Source organism: Perissodus microlepis, chromosome 9 (genome assembly GCF_051167445.1).
Source record: "Perissodus microlepis isolate ML-2025 ecotype Zambia chromosome 9, ASM5116744v1, whole genome shotgun sequence".
Classification (NCBI taxonomy): Eukaryota; Metazoa; Chordata; class Actinopteri; order Cichliformes; family Cichlidae; genus Perissodus; species Perissodus microlepis.
In genome coordinates this window covers 28,784,262-28,798,909 of record NC_140469.1, presented here as the reverse complement: position 1 = coordinate 28,798,909, position 14,648 = coordinate 28,784,262, and the positions used below count along the sequence as shown (strand labels likewise).

Here is a 14,648-nt window from a genome sequence, read left to right as displayed (position 1 = left end):
GCCTGATCCTTCTGAAATTCATACCCAGTGCTCTGACACGGTGTCATCAATCTTTGAAAGCTGAAAAAGCACAGTGTATCCAGAAAAACACATTATATTATATAAATTATTATAAAATTTGTGTGCGCCTAACTTTTGTGCCGGTATGCCTAACTTTTTAAAGTTAGGCGTACCGGTACGCCCATGGCAAAAAGATAGTCTAGAGCCCTGTTTAAGAAAATCTACTGGAGCTCTCAATAGAAATTATTGTGAGCTGTGATTCTTTTCCCCACGCTGAGCCACTACAGATGATTTTAGGGTTCCCACCTGCTCAATCCCACTTTAACCTCTTCCCTGCTCATGTTCCTGTTTAGAGGCAAAGTCACCCTCTACAATGTAGGCAACAGAAAATACACATATGTTTTATTTTCCTTTATTTTCTACTAGACTGATTCAAACAGAGAACCTTTATTAGAAATAAATAGTTTGTACTTCATTTACTAATCTTATTTTATTATTACATTAATAAAGCACAAGGTTCAGTTAACTTTGGATAAAAACATGTGGTTAAAATGTTCTTCAAGGAGCTACTTTTACTTTTTTACTCTGATTACATTTCAGAGCCTGTACTTTTTCACTGTTACTTAAGTAAAGAAGGTGAATGAATACTTTTACTTAAGTATTTATAACACTAATATCTGTACTTCTACTTAAGTATAGAGTAAATGTACTTTTGCCTCCCCTGATCATTTCTATAATATTATTTATATCAGTGATGGCCAAATGAAGCTTTCTGAAACACTGAAGCTTGTATTGAAAAAAGGTTCATTGCTCAAAGCTTTTCAACACAGTCCTCTTTGGTGACATCTGCTGGCCAAAATATGAAGAGCAGCTTGAATCTACAAATTATAATATAGAGCTTCATTATAATTGCCCACTCTACAGAGCTCAGCTGACAGCTTCTGTTTCATATCAGGCTGCTGTTGTGGTGCTTTGAACGTGTATTTTTTGGGGTGATGAAAAAACTGTTAGGTTTAATGTATGTGTTACAGGTTGCCATTTAAAAAGCTACACAATGCCATTTAGAAAGCTAGAATGCTTCTGTTTGCTATCTAGGTAACCTACGCATATGACTACGTGCATGACATTGATAAGGGGAACAAGCAGCCTTGAGAAGAACAGATTCTACCAACAACAATCTGGGAGAGCTGCACTCCCATCAGATAACCACACACAATGTATAATCACGCTTGCACAGCACAATCACTTTGTAACCAGTTATAGTAGTTTCTCATAGGTAATACAGCAACAAGCTTTATGAATATTCATGTGTGTAACCAATAAAAACAACCTGCAGGGGGAAAGCAAGTTGAAGTGGGCTGGAGACAACTGCTTCCCCCTCGCGAGTGAAAACTTGAGCTCTGTGTGACCTCGTTCCTGAGTGAGTTTCTGTTTATCCAGCAGTATCAGGGGTAAAACTCTGACAAATGTCCATTTGATTATTAATAATTTTGATGAATAAACCTTCCTTATTTTAACATGTGCTGTGGTCTCTAAAAAACAACATAATATACAACACAGTCATATAACAGGTTGGGAGTATGAGAGTTTGAGACGTGACTGATTATTTGGTGAAACTGTGATATTTTCCTCACCTTTGTCGTGGTTCGAATTTTTGAGGAAGAGACATACGACTGAAAGTCCATAGTGGGTCAACACAAATGATTTTATTAAAACACATATATGTGGTGAAGATGGGCTCTGGAAAACCTCAGCCTCGATCTCCCCCGAACAAGAGCTTGGGTGTGATATTTATACACATAATATACGTGACTCCAAATGGAAAACAACATGCATGTTCCAGTAATTCTATCTCAGGAGATATTCTAAAAAAGAACAGTTACTTCCTTTGTTTGTCCAGACGCTTCCTGTTATTCCACCCTCTGCGCTTATCAGAGCTAAACTGTCACGTATGCCGCTAAACAACATTTGCAGTCAATTTACTCAGGCAGACTATGTGTCTGTGTTGTTAACCTTAGTGAATGACCCCCCTCTACGTCATCTGTTACCAGGCAAACATCAATAGCACAGGGCACACGGCCTTTATTTCATCTCTAGACAACATGTATAATATGTGGTAAATTGTACTGTAAGCATGTAGGCAATTCTTTCAACTTAAACTTTACTCCATAGATCAGTCGAACTCGCGCCGGCTGTAGCTTTAAACCATTAATTAACTTCAACTCTTTAATAAGCACAAAAGGCAATATATGTGTATATAAGATTATAATGTAATTATACTAACTCCTGAAATACAGACTTTAATATAACATCAACCGTTTCAATAAATGTGTCAATGAAATGACAATAATGATAAATCATAAATGATGCAACAGTAATAATAAGGATTATGAATAGTAACATAGATTATGAATGTAAAATAATATTTCACTCCGATACCTTCTGTGTTGAGCTCATTGTTTCCTCTGTAGTGACTCAGCTGAGTCCAAGTAGCTGAAAATGTTCCTCTGCTGCTCCGTCAGACTCTTCTCCTCCTGCTGATCAGCTGGGACACAAAACAGATCTTTGTTAGGCTCCACACTGCACTGAAGAGTCAAAGTGTCTCATATGTTCATCTGACAACACAAAGTACAAATTTCACTCTGATTGCTTGTAGAAATCTTGTGAGACGTGTTGTGCTGCAAAGTGAGGAAACTCTCTCACTCACTTATACTTCAGGAGGAACTTTGTGACATTGGCTCTAATATTCTAAGCAGCCCTTTACTATGACAGGGCCAGAAAGTCCTATTTGAAGGTTTGGGAGAAGGACCATGTTAAAGGTGGATTGGGGTTTATACACTTTGTTATGATACAGGTAAGGCTGTAAGAGCCTGAGAAGGTGTCCTGAATGAACCTCTAAAACCAGTTTTCAGCTAATGACTCTGCTTCAGTCTGGAAAACAGCAACTACAAGTTTAAAGACTCCATCAACAATTCACACCCAGCAACAGCCTGAACAGCTCCTCCTGTGGTTTCCACAAACAGGGACAGACCTGTTACTCCCCCACCCCACACTTTCCACACCTTCAGCCCCCCAGTCCCACCACCTCCACCATTCCCCAACAACCAATGATTAAAGCTCATTGATCAAATGCTGTGATTGCAGCGACTCACTCACTGTTGTCGGGATGAAATATTATTTACTGTTACTATTCATAATCATTATCATTATTGTTGCATCATTTATGATTTATCATTATCATTTCATTGACACATTTATTGAAACTGTTGATGTTATATTAAAGTCTGTATTTCAGGTGTTAGTATAACTACATTATAATCTTATATACACATATAAGCTAGGTCAAGTTAATTAATGGTTTGAAGCTACAGCCGGCGCGAGTTCGACTGATCTATGGAGCAAAGTTCAAGTTGAAAGAATTGCCCTACATGTTTACAGTACAATTTACCACATATTGAAGGCTGGTGTGTGTGCTCAGCAGCCTGCTGCATTGAAGTTTGCCTGGTAACAGATGACTCAAACGGAGTCAGGAAGTATACTTCTAAAATGTCTTTGTTTGTTGAGTGAGGTCATGTACTGAGGTTAAAACACAGACATAAGTCGGCCTGCACACATACATAGTAGACTTGTGTTGCTTGTAAACGGCATGCTCATGTTCTGTTCTGAAGTGCAGAGGGAGTGGAATTACAGGAAGCATCTGGAGGAACAGAGGAAGTAGCTGTTCTTTTTTAGAATATGTCCTCGCTGGAGTTACTGGAACAGGCATCTGCAGTGACGCATATTACAAGTATAAATATCACACCCACCTATTGTTCGCGGGAGATCGAGGCTGATGTTTTGCAGAGCCCATCTTCACCACATATATGTGTTTTAATAAAATCATTTGTGTTGACCCACTATGGACTTTCAGTCGTATGTCTCTTCTCAAATTCGAACCACAACACTGTGAACGGTAATCATGGCCATTGATTAATGAGCTTTGATCAGTGGTTTCAGTGCTTTCCTTCCTGCTTTGACTGCAGCTGTGTTTGACACAGGAAGACATTATTACATTCTTCACGATTATACTTTATTCTTTTTGGGGGAAGTGCAGCTTTAAACCTTCACATGATTCAAGTCAACCCAACAAATCAATCTGAACGATCACAGGTGGGAAAAACTGCTGTAGATAAAATAAAATAAAAACCAACATTCAATCCACAACATTATTAAAAACATGATTCTCCCAAATCAGCAAGAGCTGCACATTAACCACCACAATATATTTTATTCTCTGTGCTTTCAAATATGAACACTGTTTACTTTCATCTCTGTTTCATTAGTTTTTGTTAACATCTTCCTGTGCATCACTTTACAGCAGCCAGACTCATTAAAATGAGACTTTGTAGGAGTTCACTTCCTCTCATGTGTTCATCCACAGCAGCTGGACAATAAAGTTTATTGTGACCCTGATACTGCAGCAGATCGCTCTCATCCATTTCCTGTTATCACTTCAAATAGAAATGAGGCTGTAGAGGTTTGGTGCAGGCAGAAAAACAGCTGCAGGGACAATGAAAAGACTTTTCTGCTCCGACTTCTCCCAGCATGCTGAGCTAATGATTAGTTGGTGTTTTTCTCCAAACACTCTCTCACTCTTCTCTCAACGTGTTCACAATAAACTGTGAACAGACACCGAGGAGAGCAGCAGAAGACCTCATTCAGGAGCTAAACTCAACATGAACTGAACTCACAGTAAAGTTAGCTCGGTGCTTACCTTTAGATGAGTCCACAAACCGAGAGAAACTCCGCGATGAAGCTGCAACTCTTTCCAAACACAGGAAACAGATCAGGGAGCAGAGACTGTCGTGGTTCGAATTTTTGAGGAAGAGACATACGACTGGAAGTCCATAGTGGGTCAACACAAATTATTTTATTAAAACACACAGTACAGTGTGGGAAGAAACTTGCAACAGCAATCTTACAATCTTCCTCGAGCAGACCACTCCCCATCCTTATATTACCCTGATGACATCACAGCTAGATCTTACTGGAAATGATAACAGTTCCAAAGTTCTCCTTATATAGACATCCGATACTACTTTCGAGACAAACAAGTTTGTGATATGTTGTGCAATTTTGTGAGACTGTGTGTCCAACCGAGAGATTGTCCTGAGACGACCTCCCTGTTCTTAGTACGTGCGGGAGTGAACGTGCGTACTTTCCATGACTCTCTATGTGCATGTTGGTGTGGGCCTGAATATGTGTGTAAGTGAATGTAGAAGGCCCTACTGGACCCACAGCTTCGAGAGGTGTGAATACACTGATATGGATACCATTTGCAACAGCTTAAGCAGTGTCATGGTTCGATTTTTTGAGGAAGAGACATACGACTGGAAGTCCATAGTGGGTCAACACAAATTATTTTATTAAAACACACAGTACAGTGTGAGAAGAAACTTGCAACAGCCACCCTACAATCTTCCAATCTTCCTCGAGCAGACCGCTCCCCATCCTTATATTACCCTGATGACATCACAGCTAGATCTTACTGGAAATGATAACAGTTCCAAAGTTCTCCTTATATAGACATCCGATACTACTTTCGAAACAAACAAGTTTGTGATATGTTGTGCAATTTTGTGAGACTGTGTGTCCAACCGAGAGATTGTCCTGAGACGACCTCCCTGTTCTTAGTACGTGCGGGAGTGAACGTGCGTACTTTCCATGACTCTCTATGTGCATGTTGGTGTGGGCCTGAATATGTGTGTAAGTGAATGTAGAAGGCCCTACTGGACCCACAGCTTCGAGAGGTGTGAATACACTGATATGGATACCATTTGCAACAGCTTAAGCAGATAGAAAGAATGATAGAGAACAACAATAGACTAATTAAAGTGATGATAATATGCATACATTAATATTTTGCTCAGATTACCATAGATATAATTCAGAGATTATTCTGTCAACTGGTTCGACAATGATGAATGATTGACCAATGATAGTTCTGATTATAAATCGTCACCATAAGAATACAAAATAAAATATCTCTTGTCCACACTCCTCCTCTTTGGCCATTGGCCAACCTTTACCAGAATTTGTTTCACTCCTCCGTCCAGGCGGCTTCTCGCAACGGCATCATATACCCCAGACCAGCTGAACCAGCTGAACCAGAGTCTAGGGCCCTGCTTACCAGTTTTACCAACACTCGCCTTACCAGAGGAATGAGACAACATCCGATCATCAATATACCTAGAAAAACTATAAGAGAAAACATGGCAGACATAAACACACCCTTCCATTGCCCAAAAACAGACGTGATCCAGTCTCCCAGCCCCGTGTTCACGCCTGATTGCTCATGCATGGTTCTAAATAACGTTTTCAGATTCTCAAGCGCCCGAGTGACCGTTCCGTCCGGAGCAGTATTGTTGGGAATAAAGGTGCAGCACATGTCACCAAACATTGCACATACTCCACCTTTCTCAGCCAACAACATGTCCAGAGCCATTCGATTTTGGACTCCCATTAAAGACGTCGGACCTAATTGTTCCCACCTGAGCCAACCTCGCGCTTGAATTTCCTCGACGACTCGATCGGTTTGGACTCTGGAGCGGATAGACCTCTGCGTCTGGGCAATTCGCCTGTCTGCCAATAAACAAACAAACACATTATACCACTTATTAACCCCAACATCCCCGTTATTTTCCAATTTTCCCACAATTTCATGATCACTGTTCCCAGGCTCTTTTACTTTCACTTCATGATAAGAGTATAACGTTATGAGTATAAAAGTAAAAACCGTGCAAAACTATTACGATTCCTTTAAACTATCAAATACTTTAGACTAGAGCCCTAGCCTATTAGGAGCCTGGAATGAATTAATGCTTGGCATGTCACGCTCCTCTTCTTTCTTCGTGTCCCCAGGTAGACTGCTGGGGAGAACCACGGCACAGGGGGAGAGGATTATTCTGCCTCTATGTTCCCCCCTGTGTTACTTGGGGTGGAGCTTATCTCGAGTAAGCTCTCTTCCGGGGCCACCTCCTCTTGGGCCTTCCTGGCCTCCTCCCACATGTTGACTCCCTACTGAGGCCTGTACACGAACGTTACACATTTTCTCTAAAACAATCTCCTGCCAACCTGTAAGCTTGTGTAAAAACATCAGTCAGCAGTTACAGGTTAAGCTCATTTAACTCCCAGCTCCACCTGGAACCTGTATCCTGGAAAACAAATCTGCTAAATCAAACATCTTATTTATAACCAACTATAGATCACGAAAGTGATAAAGTATTCAGCACAACAGGCAAGTATCACGTTCAGGATTTCCCAAATCATTACATCACTATTATTGCTGCAATTTATTTTATCCCCAATTTAATCAGTGACTTCCCTTAAGCAATGTCACTCCACTTGCTTTATCCCTACGAACCCCATATTAAACTGTTCCATAGAAACTGCATCCCTTATTTGTTTTCTCATGTCACTTGTCTGTTTTCTACTGAATCCTCCACATGCCAAAACAAACATTAGCAAACCACATTTGACCATCTCGGGTTAGGCGTCAGCCATCCACATTCCAGAGGTCCTGTAAAACATTTCCTGTAAAAAGAATCACCCTGTTTCAAAAGAAGAAAATGCAAATGTTAACGCTGCGCAGGTGTGTACACACTTTCTCACAGTTATCTCCGTGAGCAACACAACACAAACCCCTGAACAACCACCCTGGTAGGTTCACGAACACCGAAAGTAGTATTTAACAGTTAAATCGTCATGCAACCTCAGATGTCGCTGTCATCTATCTGCTCCTGTAAAAAGAAACACACCTAAATTCATCCACCCTTTTTCCTATCTAGGTGGAGGTTAACCTTGAGTCGTGGTCAAGTCCTGTCAGCTTTTACCAGTCAGTCAGTCAGTTTGTTTTATTTCCAGTCATTCATTCATTCATTCATTCATTGCTGATAGTGGAAACCATCACCGCATTTAGATTTCCGCCCTCAGCAAAATGACGTCATTTCAAAAAGAAAAACAAGAACTTTAGATCGGATTACCTCGCTGAATCCTTTTTAGGCAGGGACCCTTATTTTCTAATTGTCCCAATAAGTGGCTTTCTCCAGAGCCCATTTTAATGTGGAGAAACTCACTTGCAACAATTTTCTCGCCGACGTGTAATGCTTGTAATTTCCGATGTGCAGATCTGCTTAAAGAAAAGACTCTCAAACAAAAATCAGTGCACTGTTCAAAATATAAAACAAAAATCAACAGTAAAACTTTAAAAGAACCCCTACTAAGAGCTTAGTAAAAGAATGCAACTTAGTCTTTCTGAAAGACACACACTGTATAAATCTCCGAATGCAATATCTGTGCTGTAAATTATATTATTAATGCAATGGTGATGATGATTATTATTTAGCAATAGCAGTAAAATAATTTCCCTGCTCCACACTCCCTCTCTCGCCCTCTGGAACACCAGAGGTCGCAATACATTGTGTCCTCGCTCTGACCCTCTCTCATGGTCCAGAGATCTTCTGCAAAGGAAACAAAACCCCATTTCCCCTCTAATCAATCGAGTTTAAGCATATAAGCAATTACTCATGCATAACTTTGATCAGAGCTAAATGCTGGCTAGACACAACTCCTGTGTGTTGACACTAACTTCCCTTTACCCTCACATTTCCTATGTTATAACCTGTTTTGATATAACTCTTTTTATTTCATTTTGCTCCTTCTAATGTAAAAATACCTTCTAATTCTAGTTAATCAGCTGTAACCAAAATATATGCTTTCCTTCCTCTTTGGTCCGTCTTTAAGTTCAGTTAAAAACTAAACGAATTTCAGGCCTTTTGCCTGGAATCAATACTCTCATGTGTGTTTCTGGACTCTGTGTCTGTAAGCGTGTGCAATCCCTCAATAACTCATATCCTCCTCACAGTAGATTGGCCAATCATAGCGCTAGCCAAAAGCTCGTGACCCTCAAGAGACGAATTGAGCCACAACTCCTTTAAAGGCACAGAATGCAATATGTATAAAAAATCATTTCTACTTATAAGCTCTCCCCTTTATCCTAAAAATAAATCTATGTAATATCTGTATGTGTAAGCCTACATTATAACCACTACTTCCTAGAAATCAAAAAAGAAATCAAACCTGTTCTACTCCTACAACCCTCACTAATTTTCCCCAAAGCATATCTTTTTGTCAACGTGTCCCACAATTTCCCTCTAAAATTTGTACACAGCTTTAAAACAGTGGCATTGTATCTTCTAAACAGGATTCAGTTCACTTTAATCCTTTAACCTTAACATAAAAATAACAGTTTCTGTTTACCATATCCAAATGACCAAAAAACCCAAAAGTCAGAGAATGATCCTAAATTCTTTAACAATTAAATTATTAAACCCTAAATTCCCCCTTTATTTTGACACACATTCACTGACCTGTAATCACACCATATTTTGCTAATAGTGGAGCCTCCCGCGTCAGATTCTCCACCCTCAGCAAAATTAGCTCATTCATTTTTTATTTTCGATAGGAAACTAATTCCTTATGTTTTGGACTGGATTGAATCGCTACAATCCTTTTCGACAGGGACTTACGACCTGATCAGATCCCCACAGGTAGCTTTCCCCTTGGCCAGTTGTAATCTGGAAAGCCCACCTTATATTTGCTCTTCCCGAGAATTTATCAGCGCTGTTATCCACTGTTACAGGCCTGCTTAGAACAAAAATGAGGAATAAAAAGAGAGCTGATTATTAGCTCATGAAAACACAAAACAAAATCACCTGACAGGTTTTCTCTAAGTGCACTGTTACAGAAATAATGGGCCCCTCTCAGACATGTCCATGTTTCCTAAAACTCCCTCTATTAAAAACAAAAACAACAACAACCCGAACCTCACTGACAGAATCAACCCATCACCACAACCTCAACAACCTTACACACACAAATATTGACCCCGCAGTCCTGACACTCCCGGGTCAACTCACATAATTACACCTCCTCAATACACCGAAAGTCTTGTTAAAACCACACAATTTGCACACAACAATCACCCCCTTACGACAACATATAATCACTAAACTATAAGTTTCCTATGCAAATCTGCACTTCTCTTCTGTCTGCTATGCTTAAAACTACTTTAATCACTTTTTCTTTGTTCATAACTCACTCCCTTTGTCATATAGCTTCTTTGAATTTCCTCTACTTCAAACTCAAATGTATTCTATTAAACATTCACACCATTCTATCACTCATACAAACAGCAAGCTGTTCTTCATTGCGTATGTTTGTGTTCGTAGCCAGGTTTAATCAATGTCTATGCATTAATCATTATGAGCTTGTCCTTGTAAGGCTAATGCATTTTCTGCTTGTGTATGTGAATTTGCATATGTTGCCTTCGCAGTGTTTCAGACTCCTGCACATTTCTCCACTTAAGCCGTCAGTTTTCCTACCCAAATTTGCTAACCCAAATTTTAAGTTCCCACCTTATTAACAGCATTCCTGGTCCTCAGCCAGAAGTTAGGGCCCACTTGTCAGGTTTATGGAGACATGGCGCTGTGAACAATTCAACCAGAAACTTGCCTTATCACATCCAGTCAAGTTAACCTATAGGTTTCTTCCGACCGCTGCACGTGGAGAATTGATCCAGGTCTGTTTCGCCCCTGAAGAAACACAACTGAGACATTTTATTATTATCGTGAGTACTTAAACTACCCGTTTCCCTCTCTCTGGTCAGAAATACCAGCTTATGTCATGTGTATAAGTGTAAGCAGGTCTTCATTGCTTTTCCTATGTATTTTGTTAATGTTCAGTGAGTGTAAGCTGCTTTCTTCATTGCCTCTGTATGTTATAATCAGGTTTAATTCACACATCATTTCACTGATTTCTTAATTCAAAACTATCTCACTTCTGATTCTTTCCAGAAATAATTTCACATGTAACACTTTGTGTATGTGTGTTTTCCATTCATTCACGTAGTTGTCAGTTATTTTCTTTCTTCATTTTCCCTTTTTTCTGGTGGACATCTCTAAACACCATCATGAGTTCAGGGTTTCATTTCAATCCAATTATACCCTGTATTCTTGCAGTCGAACTCGTCCGGCTTCACCTCTCACTGGTCCCCGTCCTCTTTTCTCAGTGTCCTTTTGTTGTCTTGAAGTCTCCAGCAAACACAGTCCGTTTCTTCTCTGTTTCTCTTCAGTATTTTCCTTTTGGATTAAGTCCCAGCCTGAGTTTTTCTTTGAAAGAAGCCTCTAGTGTCCATTCTTATATTTCAGTACATAACTGAAACCAATTTAGTCGAGGAGGGTAAGAACAGCCTGCACTTTCGCCGTCCATGTTTCATCACGTGGTTTCTTCTTCTCTGTTGATCCTTTCAGTCGTCTATTTCAAGATTACTCCAAGCATGGCAAATCTGACAATCAGTGTCCAGTGCTTTCCCACCGTTCAACTGTCCAGCCTGTCATTCACAGTGCACGTTTCCATCTCGTAGTTCCTTCCATGCTGCTGGTCCCATCAGTTCGGTTTCAGTGTTAACGGTTCAGTTGCACTATCTTTTGCCTGCTATTAATTCTTCCCAAATCCACGATGTTCTGTTGGTCTTCATCAGAAGATTAACTGTCCTTTGAGCTTCTTCTCAGGATGGGGACAAGTGGGAGGTCAAGCTGTAAAATTTTAAACCAAACTTTGGCTTGTTTTCTCCCAATTATGTTAATCTATGGTTTTGCTGCTATGCTCACAATTCTAGGTTGAGAAAAGTCCACCTTTATCTATTTGGGGCCTATATATATTGACACACTAAACCATAGCATTAATATCATTTTCATTTCTTTCCTTAAAGCCTCCATTGCTTCATGTGGCCAGAGTCTGCCTCTTCTGTTTTTCTCTCTGGGTGCTCACTCCTTATATGGGCATGCAAACTTCCTGTCACACACACACACACACAGCCCCCACCTTTTCTTTCTTTCAGGAACACAGAGCCACGCGGCTCTCATGCACTTCACCAAGCCCCCCTCTCTGCAGCTTCTTGAGACAGAGAGAGAGAGACGCTTTTCCTTTTTTCTCTACCACAAACAAAAGCAAGCCTGTACATGCAAGCTTTTAAACAATATAAGCGCTCTCAATGTAATTTACACTTTATTTACATACACGGGTAATTTACATACACGGGTAATTTACATTCTATTTACATACACGGGCCCGTATAAACGTATGAAAACACCATATGCCAGAACAACTTATCTTCTTCATTTCTCTACCGGTGTTCCTAAGTTTTTCGACTAATTTAAAAGCATCTTTCAGCCCAGGGCCGCGCCTTGCTAATCAATTAAACCCGCTTCGAGGACGCCCCCGCCGAGAGCGGTCAGATTCCTAAGCCCTACTTAATTTATAACTGCTTCCCGCCAGGCAACAAGGACCTCCACCAGCCACGTGAAATATCACAGTTCACGCTTTTGGCTTTACTTAAAGTTCACAAGTCCCCGACGTTGAATAGTCGCAGCCGGGTCGCACCCTGTCAATCAAACAGCGCAGTAAGGAAAGTGATCCCCTTGATCACTTTAGTTTTTAAGGGGGGCTCGAAATCCCCCGGGTACCACCCGAGCTTTTAACCTGACCGTGCGTCCACGATCAGGGGTCGCCGCCACACGCTGAGCAACTGCACTCTTAGGGGCCGCGCCCCAGTCCTAAGACAATTTATTCAAGTGTATTATAAGCATCACTCCCGGGTCTTAGCCCGTGGTTATTTCGACGCCCGAACCGCGTTCTGCTGATCAATCAGACCGAATACCCTAAACTACTGGTTGGCTGGCTGGCCTCCCCAGTCAACCCACATCACTTTAAACACACACCGTATTGACTTAAACACATAACCTCTTAACTCAAAATTCACCCCCAAAATAAACAGCAATAAATTTAGTCAGTCCAATATTCCCCAAACTTTTATCACTAATTACCCCAAAATCACCACGGACACAGACCAGAAGCTCTACTGAGTGAACATTTAATTTAGCTTAATTTCCAATTTAGCACCTTTGGATATTTCTTGAATCAACAGGTGGTGCTTACCTCCTATTTCGGGGCCCATCACTCAGTCGACCTCCTGACTGTCCGTCTGTTTGACACCACTATACCTCAGCCAAACTCCATTTGTCCCTCCTCAAACCGGGTTTCTGGCACCAAAACTGTCGTGGTTCGAATTTTTGAGGAAGAGACATAGCCATCTATGTCCACTGTGAGCGACCATCTTTGAACAGAGGCGGGGGTTTACGACACCAACTCTCTGCCATCTATAATCCAGTTTTGAGATCCCTTCCCAGACGCCTTAACGCCCACTCACATCCTGGGCCATCTGACCTCAGGAATTCGCATGATAAGGTGGGGCCAGGTTTCACAATGAACACACCCGAAACCCTGGCTGATTGGGACCCACACCCAGTTTCACACCTTGGCTCAGGCGATTAGAAGATCATCAGGGGGTCCTTTTGTCCCTCTGTGGGGGGATACTCCCACTAGGTTTATATCTGGGACTCTCCACCATTTGACCTTAGAACTGAAGAAGCTTCTCGGATGAGAGGTGAAATGTCTTCAAGTAAACTTAAAGAAGTCCAGACGCTTTTCTTTGCAAGCTCCTTTGACCTCCCTGTTCTTAGTACGTGCGGGAGTGAACGTGCGTACTTTCCATGACTCTCTATGTGCATGTTGGTGTGGGCCTGAATATGTGTGTAAGTGAATGTAGAAGGCCCTACTGGACCCACAGCTTCGAGAGGTGTGAATACACTGATATGGATACCATTTGCAACAGCTTAAGCAGATAGAAAGAATGATAGAGAACAACAATAGACTAATTAAAGTGATGATAATATACATACATTAATATTTTGCTCAGATTACCATAGATATAATTCAGAGATTATTCTGTCAACTGGTTCGACAATGATGAATGATTGATCAATGATAGTTCTGATTATAAATCGTCACCATAAGAATACAAAATAAAATATCTCTTGTCCACAAGACCCACGTGGTTCACGCTGATCTCAGCTACGATCCAGGAGACAAGGGTGGGCAGATCGATGCAGATATCGATCCAAACGCTGGTTTAGTTTGTTTTATCATCCAAATTCACTCTTTTACTCGCTTAGGAAGAAACGGTAGCTCCGTCTGAGTTGTCACTGTCACTACCCGATCCGTACCGGAAACCCGATCGGTACCCCGCATGCGCGAAAGCTGTCTACTTCCGCTCGAAGCGTTTTATGATAGTTACGGGTCAGAGTATCTGTAAAGATGTTAAGAACAATAAGTATCTCTTAAAAATTTTCCAATAATGAAGCATTTCAATATAATGTAGACAAAAACAAAAAATAAAAAGATAGTTACGGATCAGGACTCCCCGATCCGTACTGCGCATGTGCAAATTTTTCTTCTTCTTCTGTTCAATTTAATGGCAGTTTACTCTCCAGTCTACGAGTAAAGCGCCACCTGCTGACCAAACGAATGAACCGTATTGGAAACTGAAGCAGCGTCATTACAAATGCATGCTTAATTTGATTTAGTGATAGTCTAGTGTGTTCATGCTTGTCTGTGTGAAGAGGATTGTTGGAATAGTGATGATGATGTCCGCTATCACTGTCAGTTGTCAGTAAACACTTCATCTGGCTGATGAATCTTTACGTGACACA

At 40.8% G+C, this 14,648-nt stretch overlaps 1 protein-coding gene across 1 annotated transcript in view; it reads right to left on the bottom strand.

The window, feature by feature from the left end:
• LOC146380718 (uncharacterized) overlaps positions 1 to 13,147 on the bottom strand; it is a 29,691-nt gene extending 16,544 nt beyond the window's left edge. The window contains exons 1-2 of the mRNA XM_084940218.1: positions 4,754 to 13,147; positions 2,440 to 2,545 (exon numbers count right to left, since the gene is read on the bottom strand). Of these exons, the coding sequence (XP_084796344.1) occupies positions 2,440 to 2,457 (18 nt within the window). The 5' untranslated portion in view covers positions 2,458 to 2,545; positions 4,754 to 13,147. The remainder of the gene's footprint in view (positions 1 to 2,439; positions 2,546 to 4,753) is intronic.
• Positions 13,148 to 14,648: the final 1,501 nt, after the last annotated feature.